Genomic DNA, 25,818 nt, shown 5'->3' on the forward strand with positions numbered 1-25,818 from the left:
ATGCAATACGTATTGGAAATAACTTCTGACAAATTCATGTGGGTATACCCACATGAATACGTCAGACTTGAATTTTCTGTCGAGCTACTAAATTACTAAAACCTCCACTTAACTTGCCGTTATTTGTTAAACCCCGGTGCAGTTAAATTGGTCCCTAAGGAGAGTCATAAAATATAGGAACGCCAGAACAATAAAGGGGCTCTACTAGCTACTGTTGTACAAGGTGGCCTTCAAGATTCCTAAGAATACCTACAGGGATAAGTTCTAACAACCGAAAACACTCCCTTATAGCAAATTCCTATCGATTCCTAAGATGGAACTACGCTACCAACAAAAATACCTTCTGGCCCATCATAAGGACAAAGCTAGCAGTGCTATGGTTAACCGCTGTTGGTGCTTTAACACCTCATTTTGTTGTTGAAACTTCTGCTATTGATAATGCAAAAGCTCCAAATATAATAATTTGTACACGTTACTTGCTAATCACCTTTTTTGTCATGAGTAGCGTTACTTTGAAAATATCATGAAAGAGATGGTAGCTTTCTTTCTCAGCAAAGGTATAGTAAAAGGCGGAGAGCTGATTATTTATCTGTTTTTGTTGCTGTGACTTATTTTTGTTGGTTTGTTGATGTTTTTGTTGTGATTGTTGTTGTTGCTGTTTGTTTGTTTGTTTTTTATGCTTTCTTTGTTTTATGTTGCCGCCCGGTTTCAAGCAAGCACTTCATTATAAACCTCCAACTCATCTGGGCGGAAATTATTCCCGTATCGTGATCCAACCCAGAGATAATTGTCACAATGGGGACCGCTGCGGTACGAGTTACAGTTAAACTGAGAATAGGTATTTCCTCCCGCATTGTCCGCAATATACATATCATGGCCCCCACCAAAGGTTGGACCATAATTATAATAGCTGTAAGTGGCTTCGCTATTGTAGCCGTTGGTTATGTCCTGTTTGAAGTATCCATACCCTTTGTAGTTTTTCAGTGAGTACAAAAAGGTATTTGTCGAATATTGATAACCAGCAGACCCTGAAGAGACAAAAAACAGAACACAAACAAGTAGAGATTCAGTGTAACTCAGTCGAGTTCAATAGACCATTTTACAATTATGGATGGAAACGAGGCTGGAGTGGACCTTGCTTTGATACAACCATTTCTGCTTTCTTAATATGTAAATCGTGTTTTTTTTTTTTAATTCTAACTAGTACTTTTTAAGTATAATTTCCATAAGAAAACAAAAGAGCTTTGTATCAAAACATTGTTATGCTCGTAAGGTGCAACAGGTGCTTCATTGTACCTAAATGCAAGACCGATCGTTTTAGGAATAGTTTTATTATTAGATCCTATACGTAGATTTTTAAACTTTTTATCACATTTTCACACTTTTTTATTTACTGTAATTAGTTTTATATACACATTTTATCAATTGCATCATTTGTAAATACGCAATTCAGCCTTTGGGCTGCAAAGTATTGGTAATTAAACTATCTAACTATCTATCTATCATGGTCAACCTCAGTCTTGCACTCACTCAAAGTCTAGGATACTAAGCCCACAGCTATAAAATGGTGTATTTTTAGGAAACGGGGTGGGTTAGTAAATACTGAGCGCAGGGAGGTTGTATATAATGTGTGAAATACCACATAAATCACGCTCAAATCCTCATGAATTGGAGCATCACAAGTTGCCACCAACTTCGTCCCCAGGGCTTTTCCATTAGAAATTTAAAAGAAACGGCGGTCCACACCTCTCAGATTTCAAGAAAAAGACCTGGTAGAACCAGCTGCAGTACAGCAGTATTAAGCCCGACCTTCTCCACTAAGCCCCATACCCCACCTCAAACGCGCTTGTTAAAAATAAATAAATAAATAAATAAATTGTAAATACAGCAGCCCCAGGACTCAGCACAGTTTTTTGGTGGCATGTTCGAAGCGTTTTAAGCTGAACAAACATTTATTTTTCTAGATCTGGATACGTCTAATCCCCGATCGTACAAGAAAACGCACGGCCAAGCCGTTGTACAAGGAGGAGCCAGTGGCTAAAACAGTTGTCATCACCGATAATGCATGGAAAATGTGCCAGATTGTGCCAATCAAAACTACTGGTTGTCAAAATTTTTTCTCAATAATAACGATGGCAAATTTTTAGAATGCAGTTCATGCTTCAGCAATGTTGTGACTTTGGATAAGATTGTCAGGTTGCGAGTATTTGATTAAACTCTTACCACACAATCCTCTCCAACTAGCAGTATTGCTAGTGATTAATAACAATCTACTTAAGACTAGAGTTGTTTTGAACTACTTGTGAAAATTTTAAAGGCCCCATCTCTCCTTCCTGTGACATTTGGGGTTAACAACCCGCGGTTTTAATCCAGTTCAACTAGTCGATACCTTCTTCGTATCTTAGCTATTTCACAGACTTACACTTCCATGACTTGTCGCTGTAGCCTCCAAAAATATAGATTCCGACCCTAACAATTGTTACAGTGGGTCCTTTGTTATCGCAATAGCTGTGAAAGGTCTGTGAGCTCCAGCCATGATTAGAGGCTCTATAACACAGTTGCCAATAACTTCTGTCTGGACTTTGCAAGTGCGGAAGAAGCCAGGTATTTAACTGCGATATCTTGCTGGCATCATTCGCTAAAATAACGGAGTCATCGAGGCCACCTGGTAAGAAGAAAGTAAACCAGAAATTCATCCTTTTACACTGTAAAAGATGCTGTATTTCGGAAACTGACAACGACTCCAGCATTTGCTATACCTAAAAAAAACAGTTGACGAATTAAAAATATCGGCGGGGTTAGCCTAAAATACACTCAAAATTAAAGTACTCAAGAAAGTCAGAAGCAACCAAAAAAATAAACAAGCAAATCTCGCTTTCGGTGTATTTGAAATATCATGAAGAGTATACTCTTGGACAAGAGCATAATCAAGATGATTGACAGGCAGGCGAGGGGTTGCTATTTGGCGACATAAATATTGGTGGACAGCTTTTTCCACAAAATAGAAGTTGAAAATTGTCAGAGTGGTAAAACGAATAGAAGAAACTGAAGTAAAGCATATAATTCAGCTTACGATGAGGAGTGCATGTTTTCCCGTCACCAATGTAATTCGCATTCACGTCGCACTTGCAAGTAAATGACCCTTCTGTGTTAGTGCAGATTGCATTGGAGTCACAGTCATGAGCGTTGAGCGAGCATTCATCAACATCTGGAAGATAAGAAGACTTTTATTTGTTTTAAGCTGGACCTTCTTTTTTTTCAACGAATGTCATAGTCACAGGAGTGAAATTTTCAAGACCTAACAAGTACAGTAGTAGACCATTGAGAAGAGATGGCTTTCAATTCTGTGCATGTAAGTAGTGGCGAATTCAGATCAGAGGGCTCGGCCGAGAAAATGATTTTACTCATGACAACCCTTCAGGCTTCCGTTTAGCCTAAAATTAAGGAGGGGGGTACAGGCCGCCGCCGAAGATGTAGGTTTGGAACATACGAAACGCCAAGTTAAAGCCTTTTTTCTTCCGTTTAAATTTCCTTATGGTTATCACCGCAGTTCTTTTTTTGTTACTTAAACGACATCAGTAGAAGAAGAGCAAGAAGACCAAGTAGAACAAGAAGAACAGCGAGGATAGAAACATTACCGTTTACCGGGTAGTTTTTATAATGGCCCGCCACACAACAGGAATTAGTTATGAAAAAATATCAAATAAATAAAAAGTCTACAACTTCAATAAATGTCTGAAAATGATCTGCAAACCTTCAAATATGCTAACGAGGCGTTGTCTTAATTGGTAAACTTTTCCGAACATTGCGTGGGAAACTATATCTCTATATACGAGTGACCTAACTAATTCTATAAAACTCAAGCACTAGCGAACTTCCTATGCTAAGTCCTGAGTTTTTTTAACAGAGAGGTGGCAGAACGTTGTAATTGATGGCGGATCTAGTACTATGAGCATGTGAAGAACGGACATGTTTGAAATAGGACGTGCAATAATCAGGACAACGATCTTGATTCACTTTATGTAGAATGAGAAGTTTCTTTATACGTATGATGTCACCTATTGGCAGCTAACCTAATTTATCAAAAAGCTTTACAGAGCTGTCGTTTATAGTATTCAGTATTTGTTCAAAGGCTTGTACCTCGACAGGTTCGCCCATCCCCCGTGAAGCCGCTGTTACATGTGCACGTGTAGGATCCATCAGTATTATAACATGTCGCACTGCTGTCACACTGGTGACCTGAAGAACATTCGTCGATATCTGAGGCAAAAAAAATTACTTTCTACGAAGGTTTCAAGGAATTCAAAGTACCATGGGATTTTGAAGCTTCTGGCATATTAGCCCCATCAGCATAAAAGAAAACCTCTCATAATGAATCCCCGAAAGCTTTAGCCTGCGTAACAACATCTAACAAGCGTTCCCGCTCGGGTTTGTTGAGAAAGTTGTAACCAGAGCGGAAAGCTATACCCAGTCTACGAGAGCTTAGATTTTAAAATTGCAGGGAAATCAACAACCGTTCCTCCTTTAATTAGTTCCCTTTTGGGGCTGTATTCAAAACTATAGTATGGTCTGTATACCAATGAACTAATTTTTGGTTTGCAACCGCTTGATAAGGCGGCCATTTTGGGGGTCAAACAATATAATTTTCTTTTGGAGGAATTTACATGAAAATAGAGTTTAGTTCCCAGAGGAGAGAAATGTTTTTGTTCTTGATCACCAACATGGCCGCCGTGACGTCACTTGCAAATCAGTAATTGCGTTTGAGGTACGAGAACGCAACCCCTAATTTGTGTTGGGTGTTCTGTGCATTATTGGGTGCGACAACAATCGCTGAGATATAAAAAGTTCTATCTCAGCGATCGTTGTCGCTGCGATCGCTGGAGAGTGGTTTCCATATGATCGCTGAACTTTTTTTTCTCAGCGATCGCAGCGATCGTAGCGATCATATGGAAACTGGGCTTTTCGCTTATAATCTATCGCAATAACCATCCACCCTACCTGTACGCCTTAGAAACATATCAAACGCACTCTTCTAAGCTCCGATTACTCCTAGTATTTAACAATTATTCCACGAGGGCGCGTTAGATATGAAATGGTAAATAGCCAACTCGGCGCTACGCGCCTCTTTGGCTATAATCATCTCATATCCAGCAAGCGCGAGTGGAATAATTGTTTTATTAAAAACGCCCACAAAATCTCGTTGAATCTCCCCGACTTAATTTTGTTAGAACAAACCGAAAAAGACAAGAGACTTCCGCTATTCACATGTCACACGTCTATCAAAACTGTCAACCCGCGAACGGACTCGCCTGGACTGGATGAATGAAAAATCAAAACATTGTGGCGATGAACACTTTTAAAAACTCATCGAAATTTTAGGAATTTAAACAGCAGGACAGCTAAAAAAAACCTGGCAGATAATGTGAAAAAAAGAATTTTTAAGTAACAGCCGTCGAAATTACTGTGAATTTGGATTTTCGGTGCAGTTACAAAAGTAAGAACAACGGAGAAAAACTATTACCTCGGTCACTTGTTATGAAGTTGTTTGAAGCCACCAGCTGGTTTTGCTGAACGAGAAAAAGAAGCTATACTGACGCTCGATTGCTGTAGTGAATGGCTGCATAGCCTGTATTCTGGTTGCTTGTGATTTATATTCTTCATGTCGGATAAACAAGCCGCAGTTATCTATCGGCGAGTGAAGAAACAACACTTGTCTTCTTTCGTAGCTGGTCAAGGTACTTTAGTTCCATGAATTTTCATGTGTTTTCGTTAAACTTTCAAACAAGCTCTTGTGGCTTTTTTGTTTCTTTGTTATTTTCCCGATGAAATTGCATTTTCTAGTATTCTAAGAAATGAATGAAAACGATTTGCTTCGGGCACCATTCTATCCTTCGCGGAAAAAAAATCTCAGCTAGCTTCCAATTTTAAACTGACGCGTACACCGACCATATATGGAGAGCATGGTATAATGGCTCATATACCATAATGGCTAAGCCAATCAAAACTCTAGAATTGCATTATCAAAGGATTCAGTTTTTAATAAAAAGATTTAGCCAGGGCTAAAAGCGAGGCACTCGTTAATATCTATAGTTTACTAAACAAAATGTATAGAATCGTGTAACGGCAAAAGGCGAAGGCAACGAAAACAGCCAAAAAAAATCAGTAGGTCTACTTAGCAAAAAAAGACTCTGCAAGTGCAGCACATTTTTGTTTCTAATTAGCAAAAAACAACTTTGCACGCTTTTTTGTACATTTCTTTGCCGTTGTTTTGCAACGACTACAACGTGAAACTTGCAGAAACTTCCTGGTTACGCGTTTTATGGAGGAAATGTTTATGTGTTCCTGTTCACTTTTTTTTCGCTGCCGCTAATTTTCACCTTGGTGGCAGCTAGCATTTCCCCTTTTTCTCACAGCCGCTATAAAATTTTTATGTTTTTATCTCCAAGAGGCCGGGAAGCTATGCGATTTACCGCCGAAACGCGTGGGGTGCTTGAAATGCAAAATTTCATCCCGGCTTACATGGAAGGGGTGGACGTACGTACGGACGTACCCAGTATGGACGATTTTCTCAGAACCAAAATTTCTTGGATGCATAGATTACCAAATTTTCTTACCCATGGTGCTTAATAAACTTCATTACTCAGTGTTCATAGAGATTAGATTAATGTCCAAATTTTATCATCTCTGAAATTGGAAAAAAAAAGTTGCTGAGAAAAAGCTTCTGGCATATTAGCCCAATCAACATATACAAGAAAGCCTGTCATAATGAATCCCCGAAAGTTTAAGCCCGCGTAACGAGATCTAACAAGCGTCCCTGCTCCGGTTTGTTAAGAAAGTTGTAACCAGAGCGGAAAGCTACGCAGTCTACGAGAGCTGAGATTTTGAAATTGTATGGAAATCCACGTACGTACTTTAATTCCCTTTTTGGGCTGTATTTAAAACTATAGTATGGGCTGCATTCCTCTATAATATAAAATTAGGATAGTTAATAAACTTCATTGCTCAGTGTTGTTCATAGAGATTAGGTTAATGTCCAAATTTTATCATCTCTGAAACTGGAAAAAAAAAGTTGCTCAGAAGATCTCCCTCCTAATTTTTGCCAGCCTATCTTTAAACGCTTTTTTTACTACTATAATACGCTGCTCCGTATTTAAACCCCTCTAAGGAGTTATTTGAAAAATATATTTTCAAGCAATTTTACGGTAAAAGCATGCTTTTTCTACCTAATAAGTTCGCCGCAAGCTAGCCTTAAACTCACAAGAGATGTCTCTTTACCATTGGGTGAGTTTCTTTGATGACTATGCTTCATGAATTAAACGAAAAACTACAACTTGGGGATTCGACATAATACCTTTGCAAAGCAAGCCATCACCGGCATATCCTACGGAGCACTGGCAGCTATAGGAACCAATAGTGTTTGTGCAGATGGCGTTCTGATGACAATGGTTATTGTTTCCTCCACATTCATAAAAATCTAATTTTAAAAACGAATGCAAAACAATCGTTCAGTCAGTCAACCTACAAAACAAATAATGAAACGATCGATTGTCAATCAACTTTTTTAACAAAAGAATAAAATTCAAAATCGTTGCTCATATGAGTCAATCAGCACAAAAACCGTTGTGTATGAAGGGGTAATGCAGTGCTAAAAGCGCCAGCTTATGGATCCTTTTTGAGACGTCTAATTTCCTTTTTCGCACGAGTACTGCCTATTTTTCTTTCTGGACTAATCCTTTAATTTATACTATTTCTGCAACAAACAGATTTACAGTAAACTCAAACTTTTTGTGAGCTAAGAAGCCAGAGAAATGGGCCATTTGCACGATGACGCTTTTTTTACTGCTAGGACCAGAATTCATTTCGTTTTTTCTTTCATATTTAAATTTGCTAATCCCGGTGAGGTTTAAATTACAAAAGCCATAATTTTCATAAGGAAGCAATACCCTGAAGGATTCTGGGTAGTAGTAAAATGACGTCATCGTACAAATGGCCTATTGGTTATCAAGGTGTAAATTGGTGAAAGTCAACTAGGATCTTCTCTGGCAATAAGAAAGAGAGAAAATACAAATGAAATAAATAAAAATAACTCTTAACGCCTGGAAACGTGAAAGTAGACCATGTTCGATTTCTGAAAACCCACACTTTCAAAATGAGGTCAAGAGTAAACCCTTTCTGGAGGAAGTAGTTTTATAATCTCTTTTTGAAAAAGGCTTGGGGCAAATCGGAAATTGCTTTTGAATAGGAACTAATAATAATACTAATAATAATAGTAATAATAATAATAATAATAATAATAATAATAATAATAATAATAATAATAATAATAATAATAATAATAATAATAGTAACGCCTGTTGGTATATAAAAGAGGTAAGTCACCCACAAACCTTCTGAACAGGTGTAGTTATAGCAAGTACCACAGTTTACATCATTCCACATAAAACTATGCCTGACTCCTAAAGTGTGAACGCAATCTTCATTGTTGAAGTTGTTTGGTTGGTTCTTCGCCCAATATGAAAAGTTACTGGTTTGATTATCTGCCCAGTCGAAAGTACCCTCAATTGCCCTATCGTTTAGCCCAATCCAGCCCTTGGCACCATTCAGCCGATGCTGAATATAGACGTTTTCTTCTTGATTCCGCACAGTGATGAGGTTGCCGCTGTATGCTTGGCAGATTTTCTCAGCTTCAGTCCAATTTTTGCACGAATGGCTTGTCGAGTAACAAATACCATTAAAATATGACCAGCCCGGTTTACATACATCTGCAATATACAAAACACTTTGTGTGAAGTAAATAGTGCGTAACAAAGAAAAAAAAAGGCCTAGGCCAAACGTCGAACTTTTCATGAGACGAACTAAACTTAGTGAATTAAGTTCATGAAACGTTGTTAGCGACGCCTGGCTCAGTAAGTTCGTCTGAATGAGTTTGGATCGTCCAACACGTTCAGACAAACAGAGCGTCCGCAGATCGTCCCCGGGACAAACGTCGATCTTCACATGTGAGGACTAAACTAATAAATTTAAAAAAAATTGTTCGATAATGTATATAAAATCGTTCGGGAGAAAATAATTTTATTACTGATCTGATTAAGTTGATTGATTCCACGCGTCCTATAAAGTTAACTTAAGTTAGGTCGATTCAAATTAGAGTTTGGTTCGTTCCATGAAAACTTCGACGTTTGGCTTAGGCCTTAGCTGACCGAGTAGTTTTTGGAAATAGAAACAGATGCTTGTAGTAAGTAGGAACTAAGAAAATACATTCACTGGTGATTACTTAAAGGAGATATGAAACAAGGAGTCTCTAAGTTTACTTGACATCTACCAAAGCTTGCTGGGCATGAGAAAGTCTTTGCAAAGAAAATTTGTTTTAATCATTTACTAACACACCTGCTAGTACTGTATAGGACACATTCACAGGATCATGCTGGTCAGCGAACAACTCCTTGAGACAAATGCGGAATTCGCTGGTCTTGATGTGCTGTAAAATAAGCATATCATCTAGCATCATATATTTCGCTTACAAGAACAAACAGTAATAGCTCAACTTTTAGAGAAGTTCGCTTAAACGCCTGTAACTGAGTCATTTTGAATTCCTATCTAAACAACAACAAAAAAAAGAACTTGGGAAACTGACCTTGAATAACAGATGGACAAATAGATAAAACTTTTCGCTGGGCGACTATGACTGATAAAGAGACTGCATGAACAGACCTTGGTGTAATTTAGCTCATTTGCACATTTCCTACAGGGTTGTCAGCTTGATCTTACTTATTTTGAAGAAAGAGCGTTGTATATTAGTTAAATAATTTGAGAATACCTCAATCCATGGGGTCACGGACATGTATATTGGCTTCAAATTGTTGCCCTCTGAATTGTGACCGGCTGCTATTAATACTATGGGTTCTTTGTCGTAATTCTTTGCAAATGGGACGTCCTAAGGACATAAAAAGAAGGCTGTTGATATAGCATTTGAATGACCGTCCATTTTAGATCAATGAATGGTGATACTATAGGTGGCTGGAATTTATCTTCGCTGACTCGAAGGAACAGGTAATTTTTGAGTAAGAAAAACATTTCTTTGTTCAAGATTATTTTTCTGACGGCTTTGATGAACTTTCAAAACACAAGTTCATTTCTTGGTCTCATCTCTTTTCTTTTGAAAGATCATATGACATGATATGGCAACTAGATGTGAGATCAGTCATGGTCGACTTCCTTCATTTTTACTCCCATTTATTAAGTTGGGATAAAATCTGGAGTTTTACAGCCGTAAAGATGATTTAAAATTCCTAAATGTACTTATCTGATAGCCGCTTTTCTCTGCTGTTCCATTAGACTTTCAAAAAAGTCCTTCGTCGGATTTAATAAGGCGCGGGATGAAGGTCGACCTCTCGCGACTTGCGTCTTACCTTGCAAAATGCACCATTGTAGTTCGTAGAAACGGAATCGTTTTTTGGAAAATCCACGTGATAGCTCTCAGCGAAAAGGGGCCTGTGGATTGTTTCAAAGGCCATCCTCTAAAAAGAGGGACAGCAATCAAAAATGGATTGCTATCTCATACCTAAATCCCGTGTAAAAATAATTGAGCTATGTGCCCTAAAACGATTTGTAACTTGTATCCACAATGCTTGCGAGAGCTCATCTCACGTATTTTATCATTGAACCTTTTTTCTTTTGCTCCCTGCGACCGGGATGGGTTGGCTTTGGAGGCTCCCCTCTAAATCCCCTCGTGATGCCACCAAAATTACACAGAATAAAATATTTTCCAACGTCTAGGCACAATTTGATTGACACAATGACGTCAATCAAATTATTTGACGTCATTACAACGTCATATTGTTGAATTTGTTGGCTGAATAATACGCTGCATTAGATAGACTGTCATGCGTTTCTCAATGGCTATTAACCTACAACCTCCCCCCCCCCCCTTAAAAAACGCCTGTCATAACTTCCTATATAATTCGCTGTGTATGCCAGTTTGAAATCAGCCCGCGTTTTAGACTGAACACGGCTCTCTTAGTGGGCATTCTTAGAGTTTTTTTTGGTGCTGCCTTAAGCAAAGCTTTCCGGAAGGCATCATTAAGCCTTAGGAAGGAACAAGTCTCACGATTGGCAAAGTCTGCCACGTCTTCTCGTATTCGGTCTCATTTAGCTACTCGGATGAAAGACTGATCCCGAGTTTGAGAAGAAATTATTGGATATTGCGAACTTTGTTGTTGGCAGCAAAAAGTCTTTGGCCTCACAAAGTACGTTCTAGGGGTGAAATTTATTCGACGAGATGGAAATTGTTACTTATCTCTGACCAGGCCAAAGACGTCTTCGTCAAAAATTGTTTGGAAGGCGGGGGCTCCATGTCTCCTTTTCAGCCGCTGGTTTACATCCACGATCTTGAATAAATCGACTGTGTGAGTTGAGAAAAGTTTCCATCGACGATTTATGTGCAGAATGCGACAGTTTTTTTGAGCAATTTGACGATGATTCGCCCGTGTTAAATGTGGAAATATTAAGAGTGGTTTTTGGAAGTTTTGTGACTGCAGCGAAAGTAATATTGTGAGATTGACCGAAAGCGTTGACATACAAAACTCAGGTATGTGGTTGAGCTCGTGTTACCAGATTACGGTACTAAGCATAAAAAAAAAGCTTCGCAAGTATTTAGTTTAGGTGATTTTGTCTTAGAAAGCCTATTCCGTGCTCAAAGATTGTGGCTTCTTAATCTGTTTTCAGCAGACACTTGGCTATGGGCCTCATGGTTTGGCTGACTAAAAGGTTATAATTTCTGGACGTTTAAATGTCGCGTGCTGAACAAGAATGCTGTATAATGACAGACTAGAAACAATAGACAACTCCCAAAACACAAACTCAGCCAAAACGCTAAAAATCTTCAATGTTTACTCAAGTTTGGGCTTATAGAAGGTAATGTCACAGTTTTTCAATGACCATGAAATTCAGAGTCCGGGTAGTTAGTTAATCAATTGTGGCGCTGAAAAAAATTGAAGGAAAAAAAAAACTACGAATTTTTAAGAAAATGCTTTTTTCGTGAGATTGACTCTTAAACGCTGACAAAGGTCACCAAATAGTGAAAAGTATAATTTCTATATGTTTGCTTTGCTCGAAATCGCACGCATTTACAAGGCCCTAAATTGTTTTGCCGACTTGCAAGGACCCATCTGTTATAAGGATGCCCAAAATACAGAGATGAATCTCATAGTTTATTAGATATAATCCGTGTAAAGTTTGCTTATCATTTTCGCATAAATTATGACCTAAATTTGGAAACCGCTGAATTTCTCGAATTGGGTCTTTGCGATTTTGGTGAAACTCTGTTCAGCCCAAGGCACTAATGCGCACTATGTGTAGCCGAGAGATTTTGACGAAAAAATGCCGGCAACAGCAGATTTTCGACTCAGACCTCAAAGGGGCGTGGCATTATAACCACGTGACATTTACTCCGATCGCCAAAAATTTTATGTTATATTGTAGATTGATCTATATGTTATCCATTCTATGTGTTAGACTTATGATAAAAGTAAAGGTGGGGATACCAGACAGCTTCAAAGTAGGATGGTACCCCCCCAAAAAAACTGGGTCGAGTCACCTTAAGAATGCAATGAAAGTCCCCTCGTTTTCAGTGCTTTAAATATAATATACGTTAATTAAGCTAAAAACTATCAAATGACTTAGACCACAGAATTAAGATCTTTTATACTGCGAGCCCTCTTTCTCAGCATTCGGCAGTTGTCAATGCAACAAACATGCGCGCCCCATTCGCGCAAATTTTCCAGCAAGAAATTGCATTTAATATTCAAATTTCAATTTATTTCTTTCCTCGCTGTTAATTTATTTCATCTTAATGGCAATAAGGTAAAATAAAACCAAGCTTGATGAAAGCATGCACTCTTTCAATATAAGTGTGAATCAATACCTTTACGATATTGCTTAGACATATCCCAGAAAGGTTGTAAACGTAATACCGCCACCATGAGACAATGAATTGTAGATGACAAATTTGAAGAAGTGATTTGTACGTATGAGAAAATCGTAAAATATGCAAAACTGAGAAGGAAATCACTGTAATCCACACATCCGGCCCTTGTCCGGCTCGTCTAAACAACTGCGTTTATTGATCTTTATTCAATGTGGCACGCAAAGTCAAAGTACGATATGATTTAAACTACATTTGATATGTATTTGTTCATTTTTTTATTTAGTTTCCGTTGCCGCATTTTGTCCAAATTTTACCACTTTTAGTTAATGGTAAGCATATTAAAAATGGAGGCCAGGCTTATGGGTTTTCTTGCAATTACTTTTACGAAGACTGTCCATTAGCTGAAGGCATCCATTACTACTGGGGATGAGTGGAAATCCTCAACTTGAGTTTCCGTGTTTAATACTTTTGATGTTTGGAAACATGTCGTCCCTTTCTTTTTAATAAGTTTTTTTTTTCTTTTACGTATACCTAGATGATGTTCATACTCAAATGTCCATGTGTCATTGAAGGAGTTATATTTGATGTTGGTAAATATTATTCGGACAAATAAGTAAACTGCTGCTTGAAAGATCCAGTGTCTGTAAAACCATAGACTGTCTTTCCAGTAACTGCGTCTTGTTTACGAGGAGCCGGCATGCGCAACCTGTCGATTTCTCCACTTGAAAATGCGTTTAAACGCTTTGCGGTATATCGTTAGCCGCATGCAATATATAAAGGGGTCAAGAGTTATTTTCATCATGAATAAGGTGATTGTTACAGCTCCAGATGCCATTTGGCCTGTTTTGGAAGCGAATAATTTTTCTCCGTACATTGATAAATGCCATGTTATCATTATCGGCAGGCTTAAAAGTGTAACACAAGCGAGCAACATTAGATTGGCTCTAGTGAAATTTCTGTCTCTAACACGAACGCAGGTCATTCCTTTGACTGCGTTGTTGCTGCTTTCCCTAGCTCGTTTAACCTGCTGTAAATATTCCACGCCGAGAGCTGCATATAAGGCACAGAGGATAAACGTACTCAGCTGAAACGTTACGTGTAGTTGTAGTTTTTCCACTATGATTGGGGAAAAACCAAGAGGAAGCAGACCCGGTATTAGAAATGAGATGAAAGTAATAATTCCAAGGAAGCTAGCAGTAGTCTTTTTAGTGACTAACCCGGAATGCTTGTGAGGTATCTTCACCCCAATGTACTGGCACAATGATAATCCGAGCATTGAAAAATAAGACACACTTGTTGTCCAGTACAGCATAAAGCTGGCAACGTTCCACAGCAGTTCTAAATACGGAGGTCTCAGTGCCGAACACGAAGAAATGACATAATAGCAGAAAAGAGGGCCCGCACTTAGCCCGCTAGTAAAGTTCGCCAATACCATTCCGCAAACCAAAAACGTAGGTGGTGTTCGAAACCGCTTGAAAGGATCTTTCCACAAAATTATCAGCATCAGTGCATGACCGACTACGATTGTTAACGACAGAAACTAAAGTTATGCATTGGCCTTTTCCATCGTCCACGGGACCCTTAAGCATTGTCAAAAAAAAGCATATTATTTATAATGCAGTAGAAATGGTCTTTCAAGTCGGTGCATTTTCTGATGCCGCCGTCTTCGGAATAGCATGTCCAATTTTAATCAGATTCGACTTTACGTGGGTGATTTTCTCCCCTCGTGACGACTATCACACTGGGTTCTATTCACACTGGACATTAATCTTATTCGAGTTGTTGCCAGGCAACCACATTTGAATTCCCGACTCAACTAAATAAGAAAGACGCAGGTGTTGTGGATTCGAATTCTCGAGTGAACCGCTCGGCTTCATAACAGGCCTATCAGAGCCTTGAATGCTTTTTTACAAAATCTGAGTAGCATTGTCTTTTTTGATGATGCTAGTGGCTATATCCCGCCGTCAGAGCCAAACAAAAGAAATAGTCAGCTTTTTGTTTTGATTTCACCGGATTACAGAGAAAAATGTACAGTTTAATGTATTTGAATAAACATGGCAGTCAAAAATCATAAGGCAAAGTCGACTTAGGCATTTGTGTCTTCAGAAAACAGAATTGTTACGAGATAGAAATTTATGAACATTTCTTTTTCAGGAAATCGCCCTGATATCTTAATTTCGCAACACCTTCGCGGTTATATATCAACACAATAAATCAATTACAACTTTTGGATTTATTATATAACCAAATAAAAATGATTTTATTAACATACATGTACACGAAAGCCAACTTTCCTCCACCTCCACCTTCCATTTCTTTTGGAAAGATTTCAGTTTTGGACGAAGTAATGGCGACCGTGAAATCATGTACAAGGCATGCGCAGTGGCGGATCCAGGGGAGGGGCCCGTGGGGCCCGGCCTCCTCTTATTTTTAGACCAAACTGAGGCCCGAAGGGGCGAACAAAATTTTTTTTTCAAGACCGCCCCCCTCCCCTTATCTCAGGGTCTGGATGACCACCCCACCCCCCTTATCTAAAGGTCTGGATCCGCCACTGCAAGGTATGTTTTGACCAATGCCCCGACCATTTCGTGATGCTCAAGAACAGCAACAATGTCAGACACTACTGCAGTATTTGATCTTCTCTTGAAAATGATGTTAAAATTGCAGAACGCTTGCTTGTATCATGTCAGATCAGAATAAAGGTAAAATGAAAAGTGGCTTTTTTGGGTTCTTAAAATTTCATATTTACCCGGCCAATTTGCATGAATTATGACCCATGATTGAGAGTATCGTAAGAGTATTGTGTAACTTGAAAAGTCGTTATCACCTTCCCTTTGTTTTAAGTCATTGTGCATTTGAAAGCCTGTAATGACTCTCTTTAACCTTTTTGGTGAGCCAAATGATATTTGTCCATTTGATTTCCCCGCATTTGCAAGAAAGTATTTCTGGCTGACAAAGAACAGACTGAAGGGAACTTGAGCTAAATGGCACGCTCAAAGAAGTAAAAGAAGAATAAGCTGATCTAGAGACCAAGAAGGAAAAAGTCGATTTAATGATATCTTTGGATCAACAGGTATATTTTTTCTTATAAATTTATTCGTACTAAGGATTTATTAATTGAGCGGGGGACATACTCTTATCAAAAGTTCTCCTTGGGAGATTTAAGCAGATTGCATTAGAAACCCACTATTGTAATCTTGAGAAGTCGCGTTTCCCTCTGCTTAGACTTAAAGTGCAGATTTTCAGAGAAAAGGAACCTAAAGTTGCCAAGCAACCTCTTCATCATCATCATCATCATCATCATCATCATCATCATCATCATCATCATCATCATCATCATCATCATCATCATCATCACCACCACCAACACCAGCACCATCATCATCACCACTATCATTCTTATCATCTTGTTGAAGGAGTTTTTTCATCATTTAATACCAGCCAGGAACTACTCAAATCGATGCAATTCCATACATGACACAGTGATATAGAAAAATATTTTAATTAGAACTTCACACTGGTTATCGCGAGAAAATAGCCCTTTCTTCTCGGCGCATAGAAACCAGTAAGTTGTGCAACGAAACGTTGGCTTTTCTCAAACTAATTTTTACTACTTTCAGAGCAATATTTAAAATTATTCATTTTCTTATTAAAAGCCAGCTAGGACGCCCTATCATGGTTCTGTGGATGAGTCCATAACAAGAAGCCCAGTGAATAACGAGTTGAAACCACACGTGTTTGGAAGGGATTTTAAACCAGGGTCAGAGTGTAATGTTAGTTGTTTCTTAATTTGCATATCTGATCCATCAAGTAGGTAACACAGCATTAGAAGATTGAAAACTTTAAATGCATTGTTATTACATACAAGAAAGTAAGCGCAACACCAGTATCTTTCATCGCGATAACAAGTGAACGACGAAAAGTTTAAAAGCTCTAAACTAGAAAAGAATACGTACCGCAAATACAGCTAAAGTAAAACTAAACGATCATAGGATGACTCCTCAGGAGTTACTGATTCTTTGTAGGTTTGCCGTTCAAGAATCTTAAACGCCTGTAGTCGACAGAGGCCCTAATGCGTGAAGCCTGATAGAACTCGTACAACTAAGCAATATTAATTACAGTCAGAAAATCATAGAGAGTTGCAAAAACTAAATGCCTGAATTCGGAACTTTAGGGTACGTTCGATAAACCATATTCCGGAATAAAACTCCAGAAGACTGCTTCATGTGCCTTTTGTCGGGATTTGGGAGTTATTAGAATGTTACTTAGCCAGGAGCCCAGAGGAGAATTTACCTGTTTGAACTGTGCAGGGACGTGCCGCTGGAGAATTTTGCTTCCTCTGTCCTGAACAGAACAATTTAATGCCAGCCTATCCTAAACAGGGTCTAATTATTTGTAAAGAAACAGAAGGGTGTTTATTTTGGCCATTACCTAGCCTGCGTAGCAAGCGTTTCCGCGCGAGTTCGTTGAGAAAGTTTGGAAGAGAGCAAAAGAAGGAATGACGGGGAGGGGGAGGGGAAAGAAGGAATCTCTTCTCCCCTCTCCCTCCCCCTTCCTAACTTTCGCGCAATAACTCGATTGGAAACGCTTGCTACGCAGGCTAGCCATTACCCACAACAGGGTTTTAACACAGAGGTTGCTGGCCTATACAAGGAAGGCTTGTTGGGTTTTGTTATGCACTACACTAATTTCTTTTCGTTCTTTCATTAATTAATTTGGAATTCTTAAACGACCAAATTCGCAATTGTCTCGTAATTTCCACGCACTGTACTACCTCATATAGTTCTTGAGGAAGTCTTCAGTTTGCGTTCTGTTTCTAGTTCGTCTGTGAACATAGCGTGTAACTTTCACTAGGCTTACTAAGGCAAATTCAGGTGATGAGGGTTATAGATTCGGAATATAACTTTGTTTTTCTTCTTAGCCTTAGACTTTGCATTGTTTAGGGTCGCGTTTCCCTTCATCTGCCTAAACGTTCAATCCCTACTCCCTCCGACGCATATGTGTTGTTGTTGGCACGATGTATCTGATAGCGAATTAGCCAAGAAATAAACTTGAAAACGTACCATTCACTTGCTCTTTATAGCTCTCCTTTGTTGTCCTAGCTAAGAGCAAGTTATTCCTAAACAAAGGATTTCTACACTTTATTCAGTATTCATTTTCCGGAATGGAGTCAATTGAACGCACCCTAACTATGAAGGATTTTAAAAATAAAGTGGGTAATAATCTATCAAAAGGTGAACATTAAGACAGTCAGTATCTTTTCACCCAGGAAATAAAAAATGACCCTGTTGGTTTGTATTAATATTCCCGGTGGGCTTAAGCAAGTACTTCATAGAATACCTCTAACTCATTTGGACAGAAGGTACTGCTTCCAGTCCACATATTACAGTCACAATAGGGACTTGTATACGAATAGCAGTGACAATAAAAGTAAGAGTAATAATTGTATCCTGCGTTGTCTGCAATGTAGATATCATGCCCTCCACCAAAGGTTGGACCATAATTATAGTAGCTGTATATGGCTCCCCAATAGTTGCTGTTCACGTCTTTTTTAAAGTATCCATAACCGTAATAGTTTCGCAGCGAGTAAATGAAGGTGTTGGTCGAGGACTGATACCCAGAAGACCCTGAGAAGATACAAAAACATTTAAATTCTACGAAAAATATCAACAGGTCTTTTAGTGCCAAACGAAGAAACTTAGCTTAGTAGTGCATATTTACTAAAAGTGTTCGTGAAAAGCTGTCATTTTTAGCTACGTCCCGAGATGGTCTGAAATCGAGTTATACCTACTTCGTTTTCTTGACGTATAGTATACCTATTCAACTGGAAATTAATTTGCAGAGCTGTGTTGAGCAATTCAGTTAAAACAGAATAAAAATACATAAAATGACTCAACATTTTGAAAAGTGGGCGAAATGACTCTCGCAGTTAAATAAGCAGCCTAACCGGTTGAAAAAGAACCTGAAAACTTCAATCTTGACCAGGAATCGAACCCTCATCTATGCGATGACCGAAAGCAACGCTTTATCCATTAAGTCAATCAAGCCAACTGGATAGCAGGTCATTGTGAGTTCGTGATATACCCGATGGTGGAAATTGCATGAATGAAAATATATGAAATAACTCATATTTTGAACTGCGAATAAACATACGAAAGTAGAAATGATCCTCGCAGTTAAATGAACAACCTAAGCGGTTGAAAAACAACCGGATTTTTATTATTTCCACCATCGGGTATGTTACGAACTCACACTGGTCGACTGCTCTTCAGAGCGTTGCGTCCGACCATCGCAGAGGTGCAGGGTTCGATTCCCGGTCAAGCCTGAAACTTTTTTAAGGTGCTTTTTCAAGCCCTTGGGTTGTTTTTTTAACTGCGAGGATAACTTCCACGTCAATCAGTTAAAACGGCTAAAGGAATTTAAAAAAAAAGGAAGAAGAAGCACGGCCAGCTTTTGTTTTAGATTTTCGATATGATATACTTCTAACTATAAATTGTACTGTAAAATTTTTATTGAATTTACCCCAGCATTATATAAGACCCTAGAACATAACCGGTTGTGCGTTAATTGAATTACTTAGCTGCCTTTTTTGCCACGAATAAAAAAAACTAATGTACTATAAAACCATTATGAATACATAAAAATCATATATATGAACTGCGGAGTGAATAGTTATTTGAAGGAAGATCATCGCAGTTATATACGCAACTTACGCAGTTGCGAAAAGAAAGCCTAAAAAAATTCGGGCTTGTACGGGATTCGAACCCTTGACCTCTGCGATACCGATTCAGCGCTCTACCAATGAAGCTAACAAGCCAACTGGGAGAAGGTCGTTGAATTGGTTCGTTATAAACCCGTGAAAGGACGATGATGAAATTATGAATGCAAGTTTTTAACCGATCGAAGAGTCATTGACCTAGTTATGTAAACGGAGTTAAGCCAGTGTGTTTTAACAAAACCGCATTCTAAGCTACTTTCACTTTCCCGAACACTTTTATCTAAACACCATTTTTCGTGAACAGTTTCATTAAAGCAAATAACGTAGACTAGAAAAGTATTTGTCTTCTTTTTTATTTTAAAAAATAACCTACCTTGGAAGAGATCTGGAGGTTCAAAGGTTTCCTAAATTGCGGTCTAAGTTAGACTTCGTTTAAATAACCAACGCAATGTGTCTTGCTCAAGGTACTGGACATAAATAAATCGCACCACCCCACTCATCACCCCTTTTTAAAGGGGTGATGTGTTAAAACACCGTGGAGTTAATGGCTTAGATTTCAGCCAGTCACACCCCCCTTAGTGCCTTTTTATTCAGCAGACTTACATTGCCACGAATGGTCGTTGTAACCCCCAAAAATGTAGCTTCCAACCCTTACAATAGTTACGGTGGGTCCCCTGTTATCACAATAACTGTGAAAGGTCTGCGAGCTCCAACCGTCTCTAGTGGCTCTATAACACAGATTCCAGTAACTTCTGTCCGAACTTTGCAAGTGAGGAAGAAGCCAGGTATTTAACTGTGACATCTTGCCGACGTCATTCGATAAAATGTATGAGTGATCGAGGCCACCTGAAAGAAAAGCAAACCAAAATCTGTCCTTTGGTTGCTTTAATTATTTTTTTGCTCTTTTTGACTAAACTAGTCCTAAAAGCAAAGAAACAAAGACCTGAGAACTGCATGTTGGCAACCGCCACATTTTCGTAAGACTTTACAACGGCCACCTCTCCAAAGCAGCAAAGGCCACTAAAGCGCACGTATCAACTGCCAAAGCTCCCCACAACTCACTCTGGACCTTACTATTGAATTTTATCCAAGGACAAAATAGTGCCTAAAGCAAATCACCTATCAAAGGAGCTGTGTCAAGAAACCCTTTAAAATTCAAACAGTGGGAGCTCCCACCAAATTGAGTGGAACTTAAAAGTAACTACTCAAAATGTTCAAACAAGGAATAATAACACTGCAAATACAAAACGGGCTCAGATAGACAAACTTCAAGAATGAAACGGATTGAACTTGTGGTGTTTGAAAACTTGTTAGCCTAACTGTTTATCATTTTTGTTGTTTGTAACGTCTCACAAAATGCTTAGGAGGCACATTTGTTTTATACGAACAATTGATTTTGTATTTAAGTTTTCTCCAGTGCCAGAGCGAATAAGGACGCGTGATTGGCAGCTATAAACAAAGTGGACTGGCCAACCGTGACACAGCTCCCTTTAAATACAAAAAAAAGCAGATTTATAAGCAGATAAATTATTGCGGGCCACAAGAGTAGCCTGCAATCACAATCTCTAGGTTGCGTTTACGCATGCAACGCACGTATGTAGCCAGCTTCTTATGGACTTACACTAGGAATGAATGGAAACGCAGTCTTGATTTAATCACGCGTGTTTTGACTATAAATATCGTGTGAAACTTACGCAAAGTACAGCGTTTTGACCATCGATCTTTGTCGCCCGAACTCTGTAACCTTTGGTTATTACTAATTTAATTATCCAATTTAAAAAGGTTAGCTTACGGTGGGCAGTACAAGTCTTTCCATCCCCATAGTAATGAGCACTCCCATCGCACTTGCAAGTAAACGACCCGACTGTATTGGTGCAGATTGCATTTGCGACACAGTCGTGAGTGTTGAGTGAGCATTCATCCACGTCTGAAATTAGAGATTATTACAATTTCTTAATGAAAGAGTACCAGGATAAAATTAAAGAAAAAAAAAAGGAGAAAAAAAAAAAGGTCAGAATGAGTCAGAACTGGAACTGAAGGATGCAACTGTCCTATTACAACGACTAAGAGCGTATGCTTGTAATTCTTTCACTTATGTTCATTGAATCAGCCTGTATTGAGAGTTTCATTCTTTATTATAATTGTTCTGTTTTCGTACTTTTTTTTTTCCAGTACAACTTTATTGAATATACACACGTACAGTTAACATTCACAAAAGACAATCTGCAACAAAACGAAAACTACAATTTGAAGCTGACAAAAAAGAAACCTAACACAATAAAAACATTAGTGGTAACTAAAATTAAATGGGAGTGCAATCAGTTAAGTAAACAGAATTTCATACTGTATTTAAAAGAGATGAAAAAACAGACCATTTTGTTCTGAAATCGTTTTCGCGACCAGTCGTACAAGAAATATATTTTTCTAGACTAATTTTATCACGAGCTAGGGAAACAAATTCATTAAAGATGTAAATTTACCGTTAAGAGCTTTTACATAAAGAAAATACTTTCCTATAATGATTAAATGATTGAGGGCTTAACAGAATTTAGAATCGTTATTAATAATGCCAAACATAATTTCTTTTATTGAAAGCGATAATTTTGAGTTTACCATGCGCAAGGCCCAATCCAGAAACTCCTTCCAGAACAAAGTGGCTTGCGCGCACTCAGTGAAAAGATGAATGATGGTGTGATCTGCTGGACAATATAGCTTTACTTCTTTTGTTACTTCAAAAGGCAATAGATATAATTTTCTCAAATCATCCTTCTGGTAGCCAAAATTTAAGAGTCTTTTCTCACAAGTCGCCGGAGGCTTTGATCGAAGAGACAGCAGCTTGGTATAAATTTTTTTACAAGTCATTTCCTCTGTTTTCGTACTTCCTTACGGGGGAATACAACTCTTATAATGCGAAGGCAACGCCATTCCGAATGCTAGCAGTCCGGAACGTGATCCCCCGACTGCCGGGAAAATCTATCGCGAGTGTTATCCTTAAAGTTAGTTGGATAATTCCGGTTGCCAAGGTGTGTCCATCTCCATGTATCATAGGGGAGCAAGATTCGGTCCATGTACTGAACTTGAACTTTGTTTTAAAGCTGGCTGAGGAGATTGAAGTTGAACTTTTTTTTTTTAGTGCAATGACTTTTAGAGTGGATAACTCTGAAATGCAAAAATTAAAAAGGCCAAAATTCGTGTTCCCTTCCTTTTGTGAAAGATTTATTTGTGAAACCTGTGCAGTTGATGAAGTACCGGTAGTATATTTACCATAGCAGGTTCGTCCATCTCCTGAGTAGCCACTGTCACAGGTGCATGTGTAAGATCCATCTGTATTATGGCAAGTTGCACTGCTGTCACACTGATGACCTGCAGAACACTCGTCCACATCTTAAAAGTCAAGGAAAAGAAAAACTCTTAACACTAACACAATAGAGGAACTCGTACTGCCATCTACAACTTACAAACACCCATTCAATTGATATTAATAATAATAACAATAATAATAATAATAATAATAATAATAAAATCATTATTCAATACTCATAAAAAAGACCTATGTACCGTGCTTCACTTAAAAGGAATTAAAACGAATTTTGTACCTTTACATCTGTTAGAAAGACAAGAAAAGATTATAATGTCTCAATATCTCTTGAAATATAATCCACGACAATGTTTCTCTACTAATTATTATAAATTACTATTACTATTAGCAATCACTACCAATATTTAACATCTTTTCACTAATTCCTCTTTAAAATCTGGCACGATTTCAACATGAACCAACAACGATAAGAGTATTAAATAGTAGTAATAATTGAATATACAATATTCATTATCTTTTATCTAAATCAAAATCTAGCGTCCTAAAAGTCCTCTTTCGTTGTCAAAGTCCATCTCTTTTAGGTTGAGATTTACTCTACTCATTGAACGCGATCCCCTTAAGCACAGGAAGGATGTTCTCAGAATGGCAAATGAGATTCTGGTTCTTATCCAAGACATCGTAGTCGAGTAGTCCTCGCCTTTTGTTGGCTGACAGGAGCTCCGCTAATAAGTCGCTTGTGATAGACTTGACATTCGGGTGCCATGCCACCTGTAGTGGTGAACACCAGCGGCGTGAACGTGGCTTGTTCCACCTCCATAAGTCGGCTTGCGTACATACGTTTCTTCTCGTTTTCATGCTGGCGATATATTTGCTGAGGGGTGAGGTCCTTGTAAGAATCCGCATTTGGGTGGCACACACGTACGTCAAAGAACGTGGAACCCTGTCTAGACCAAAAACCCCGTGCATGTATTAGCCACCCTGACTGACGACTCACCGGTAATCTCCTGCAGAACAGCTTCAATTTCAACATCATGACAGACTAGGTTAAGCATCTGCGCCTCAAGATCCCGCAAGCTTTGTATAATGAAGCCCCCCCCCCCCCCCCCGTTTACAAATCATTGCATGATCGACATTAAAGGGCTCTCCACAGACACATACATTTGTTACGCCACTTATCTGCCAGTTATACCTTAGATGAAATGCATCTTTAAATTCTCTGTTGTTGAGTCTATATCCTTTACCGGGATGACAGTGAGCCAACTTGAAGCACCTTTCTCTGCGGCGACATCGACCGCTCTGTTCGTCTTCTCGGATAGAGAGTTCCTCAGGCCTTCTAATTTGTCGTCCAGTCTCACATCTCTCTCTCTACGCGTGGTTAACTGCAAAGATCTTATCAGAGCATCATCTGGAGGTTCATGCGCCTGGCATACGATTCGCGCGACAAGACGGGCGGTTACCTGAAGAGACGTTGCGTGTTCGAATCCAGCTCGCTCAACTGGGCTTTCTAGACCTAGTCCCCCCTTCTTCACTAGTGGTGCCAGCAGTTCTCGCCCACTCGTTGCGCATGTATGGCCCGTAATTGATGGTATTAGGACATCACTAATAGCGCGTTCCAATGGTTCTAGTACTTCCTCAATATCAGATAATGTTCTTATGTAGTAGGTCCATTTGTGCTTCAAACCGAAGGTATATGCCGCAAAGCAGGCTTGTGGTTGGCCAACCCAATGATCCACCTTTCACTCACATACTCGTCAAGGTAAGATCTTGAGCCGAGTACCGCTCCTAAATGCTTTTGAGCCTGAGTGGAGATGTTAATTAATGTTTGACGAAAAAGATTCCTCGCTGCCTCTTCTTTCTCGGGCTTCACAATAAGCCGGCACTTTTTCGCATTAGGAAAATATCCCAAGCACGGTCCCGATTCGTTTAGTTCACCCCACCATTTCTTCAGTTCCCCCAAGGAACCAGCACCGGTGTCGTCAGCCGCGAACCAACACTGCTTTACGAACGTAGAGGCATTCAAGCGTATTATAAAAGGCTGAACACTTACTGCGTAGAGGTACATAGCAAGGGGGTCCCCCTGGGTTGCATCTTCCTCTGATCTAAGTTCCTTTCCCCCAATGATAAACAGACGTGCCGGTTCCCTATAGGTGTTAATTGCGTAAGTGGCTATTGTAGGGCATAATATCCTCACGTTATGCAGAGCAGCAGCCCTGTCCAAGGAGTTGAACTCATAAAGAGGCATCAATCGGTAAGACAGCTTCTGTATTGTCGGCTTCAAATATGTTATGCATCGCGTGAATCGCTGCTTCATTTCCACTCTAAGATCCTGCGCGGACTTGCAGTGAACAGCTGGCCTCAATAACATCTTGCTTGGTCACCTTTGTTACACATTTTCCAATGATTCTCCTGATAACCTCTTCTACATCGATCGGCCTAACGTCCCCATTGCCTTTATCAAATGGAATCAACCGACTAGCCAAAATTGGCTCAATAGTAAGGGCATCAACAAACTCTGTACACAGTCGTCTTGCTAGAGTAGTCAAGGAGTCTCAAAGGTTCATGCTGGACTTCTTAAAAGACTTGCAGGCCAGCATTCTCTTGAACCCGTTCGCATCCCCGCCCGAGGGCCCACAAGAGCCTTTAGTTCTTAATGCTGCTTCTCGCACCATGTCTCCGTTTATTTGCTGATATAGGATAGCCAGAACATCCTCCACTGGCCCGAATAACACAAAGCCCAATTTAGCTTGTGCCTCTGGGCCCAGTTGTTCGAAGGCCGATTAGCCCTTAACCCGGGGTTAAATTTAACCCGGGTTTCTCTTTCTTGTGTTCAAAAGCATTTTCTCGGATAATTTTTTC

The 25,818-nt window shown here is 39.1% G+C and overlaps 3 protein-coding genes across 4 annotated transcripts in view; all 3 read right to left on the reverse strand.

Moving 5' to 3' along the window:
* Nucleotides 1-592: 592 nt before the first annotated feature.
* Nucleotides 593-10,514, reverse strand: LOC140948363 (uncharacterized). Its single transcript, XM_073397599.1, has 9 exons — nucleotides 10,410-10,514; nucleotides 9,818-9,934; nucleotides 9,388-9,478; nucleotides 8,388-8,762; nucleotides 7,352-7,474; nucleotides 4,141-4,260; nucleotides 3,074-3,208; nucleotides 2,423-2,665; nucleotides 593-1,028 (listed from the first exon to the last, which is right to left on the reverse strand). Exons 1-9 carry the CDS (start codon nucleotides 10,512-10,514, stop codon nucleotides 709-711), a joined length of 1,629 nt encoding a protein of 542 aa, XP_073253700.1. The 3' UTR covers nucleotides 593-708.
* Nucleotides 10,515-13,607: 3,093 nt separating this feature from the next.
* On the reverse strand, nucleotides 13,608-15,238 carry LOC140949013 (uncharacterized). Its single transcript, XM_073398269.1, has 2 exons — nucleotides 15,194-15,238; nucleotides 13,608-14,465 (listed from the first exon to the last, which is right to left on the reverse strand). Exons 1-2 carry the CDS (start codon nucleotides 15,236-15,238, stop codon nucleotides 13,608-13,610), a joined length of 903 nt encoding a protein of 300 aa, XP_073254370.1.
* Nucleotides 15,239-15,948: 710 nt separating this feature from the next.
* The window catches only part of LOC140948358 (uncharacterized), a 27,318-nt gene continuing 17,448 nt past the window's right edge, over nucleotides 15,949-25,818 (reverse strand). The window contains exons 16-20 of one of the 2 annotated variants that reach the window (XR_012167029.1): nucleotides 22,908-23,027; nucleotides 21,436-21,570; nucleotides 20,247-20,489; nucleotides 17,537-18,552; nucleotides 15,949-17,356 (exon numbers count right to left, since the gene is read on the reverse strand). Coding sequence is in view for 1 of the 2 variants with exons in the window: in XM_073397594.1 (XP_073253695.1) it covers nucleotides 18,242-18,552; nucleotides 20,247-20,489; nucleotides 21,436-21,570; nucleotides 22,908-23,027 (809 nt within the window). In the remaining variant the exon portion in view is untranslated. Of the gene's footprint in view, nucleotides 18,553-20,246; nucleotides 20,490-21,435; nucleotides 21,571-22,907; nucleotides 23,028-25,818 lie in introns of both variants that reach the window. The other variant, XM_073397594.1, reaches the window with a different exon arrangement.

This window comes from Porites lutea, chromosome 9 (assembly GCF_958299795.1).
Source record: "Porites lutea chromosome 9, jaPorLute2.1, whole genome shotgun sequence".
Lineage (NCBI taxonomy): Eukaryota > Metazoa > Cnidaria > Anthozoa > Scleractinia > Poritidae > Porites > Porites lutea.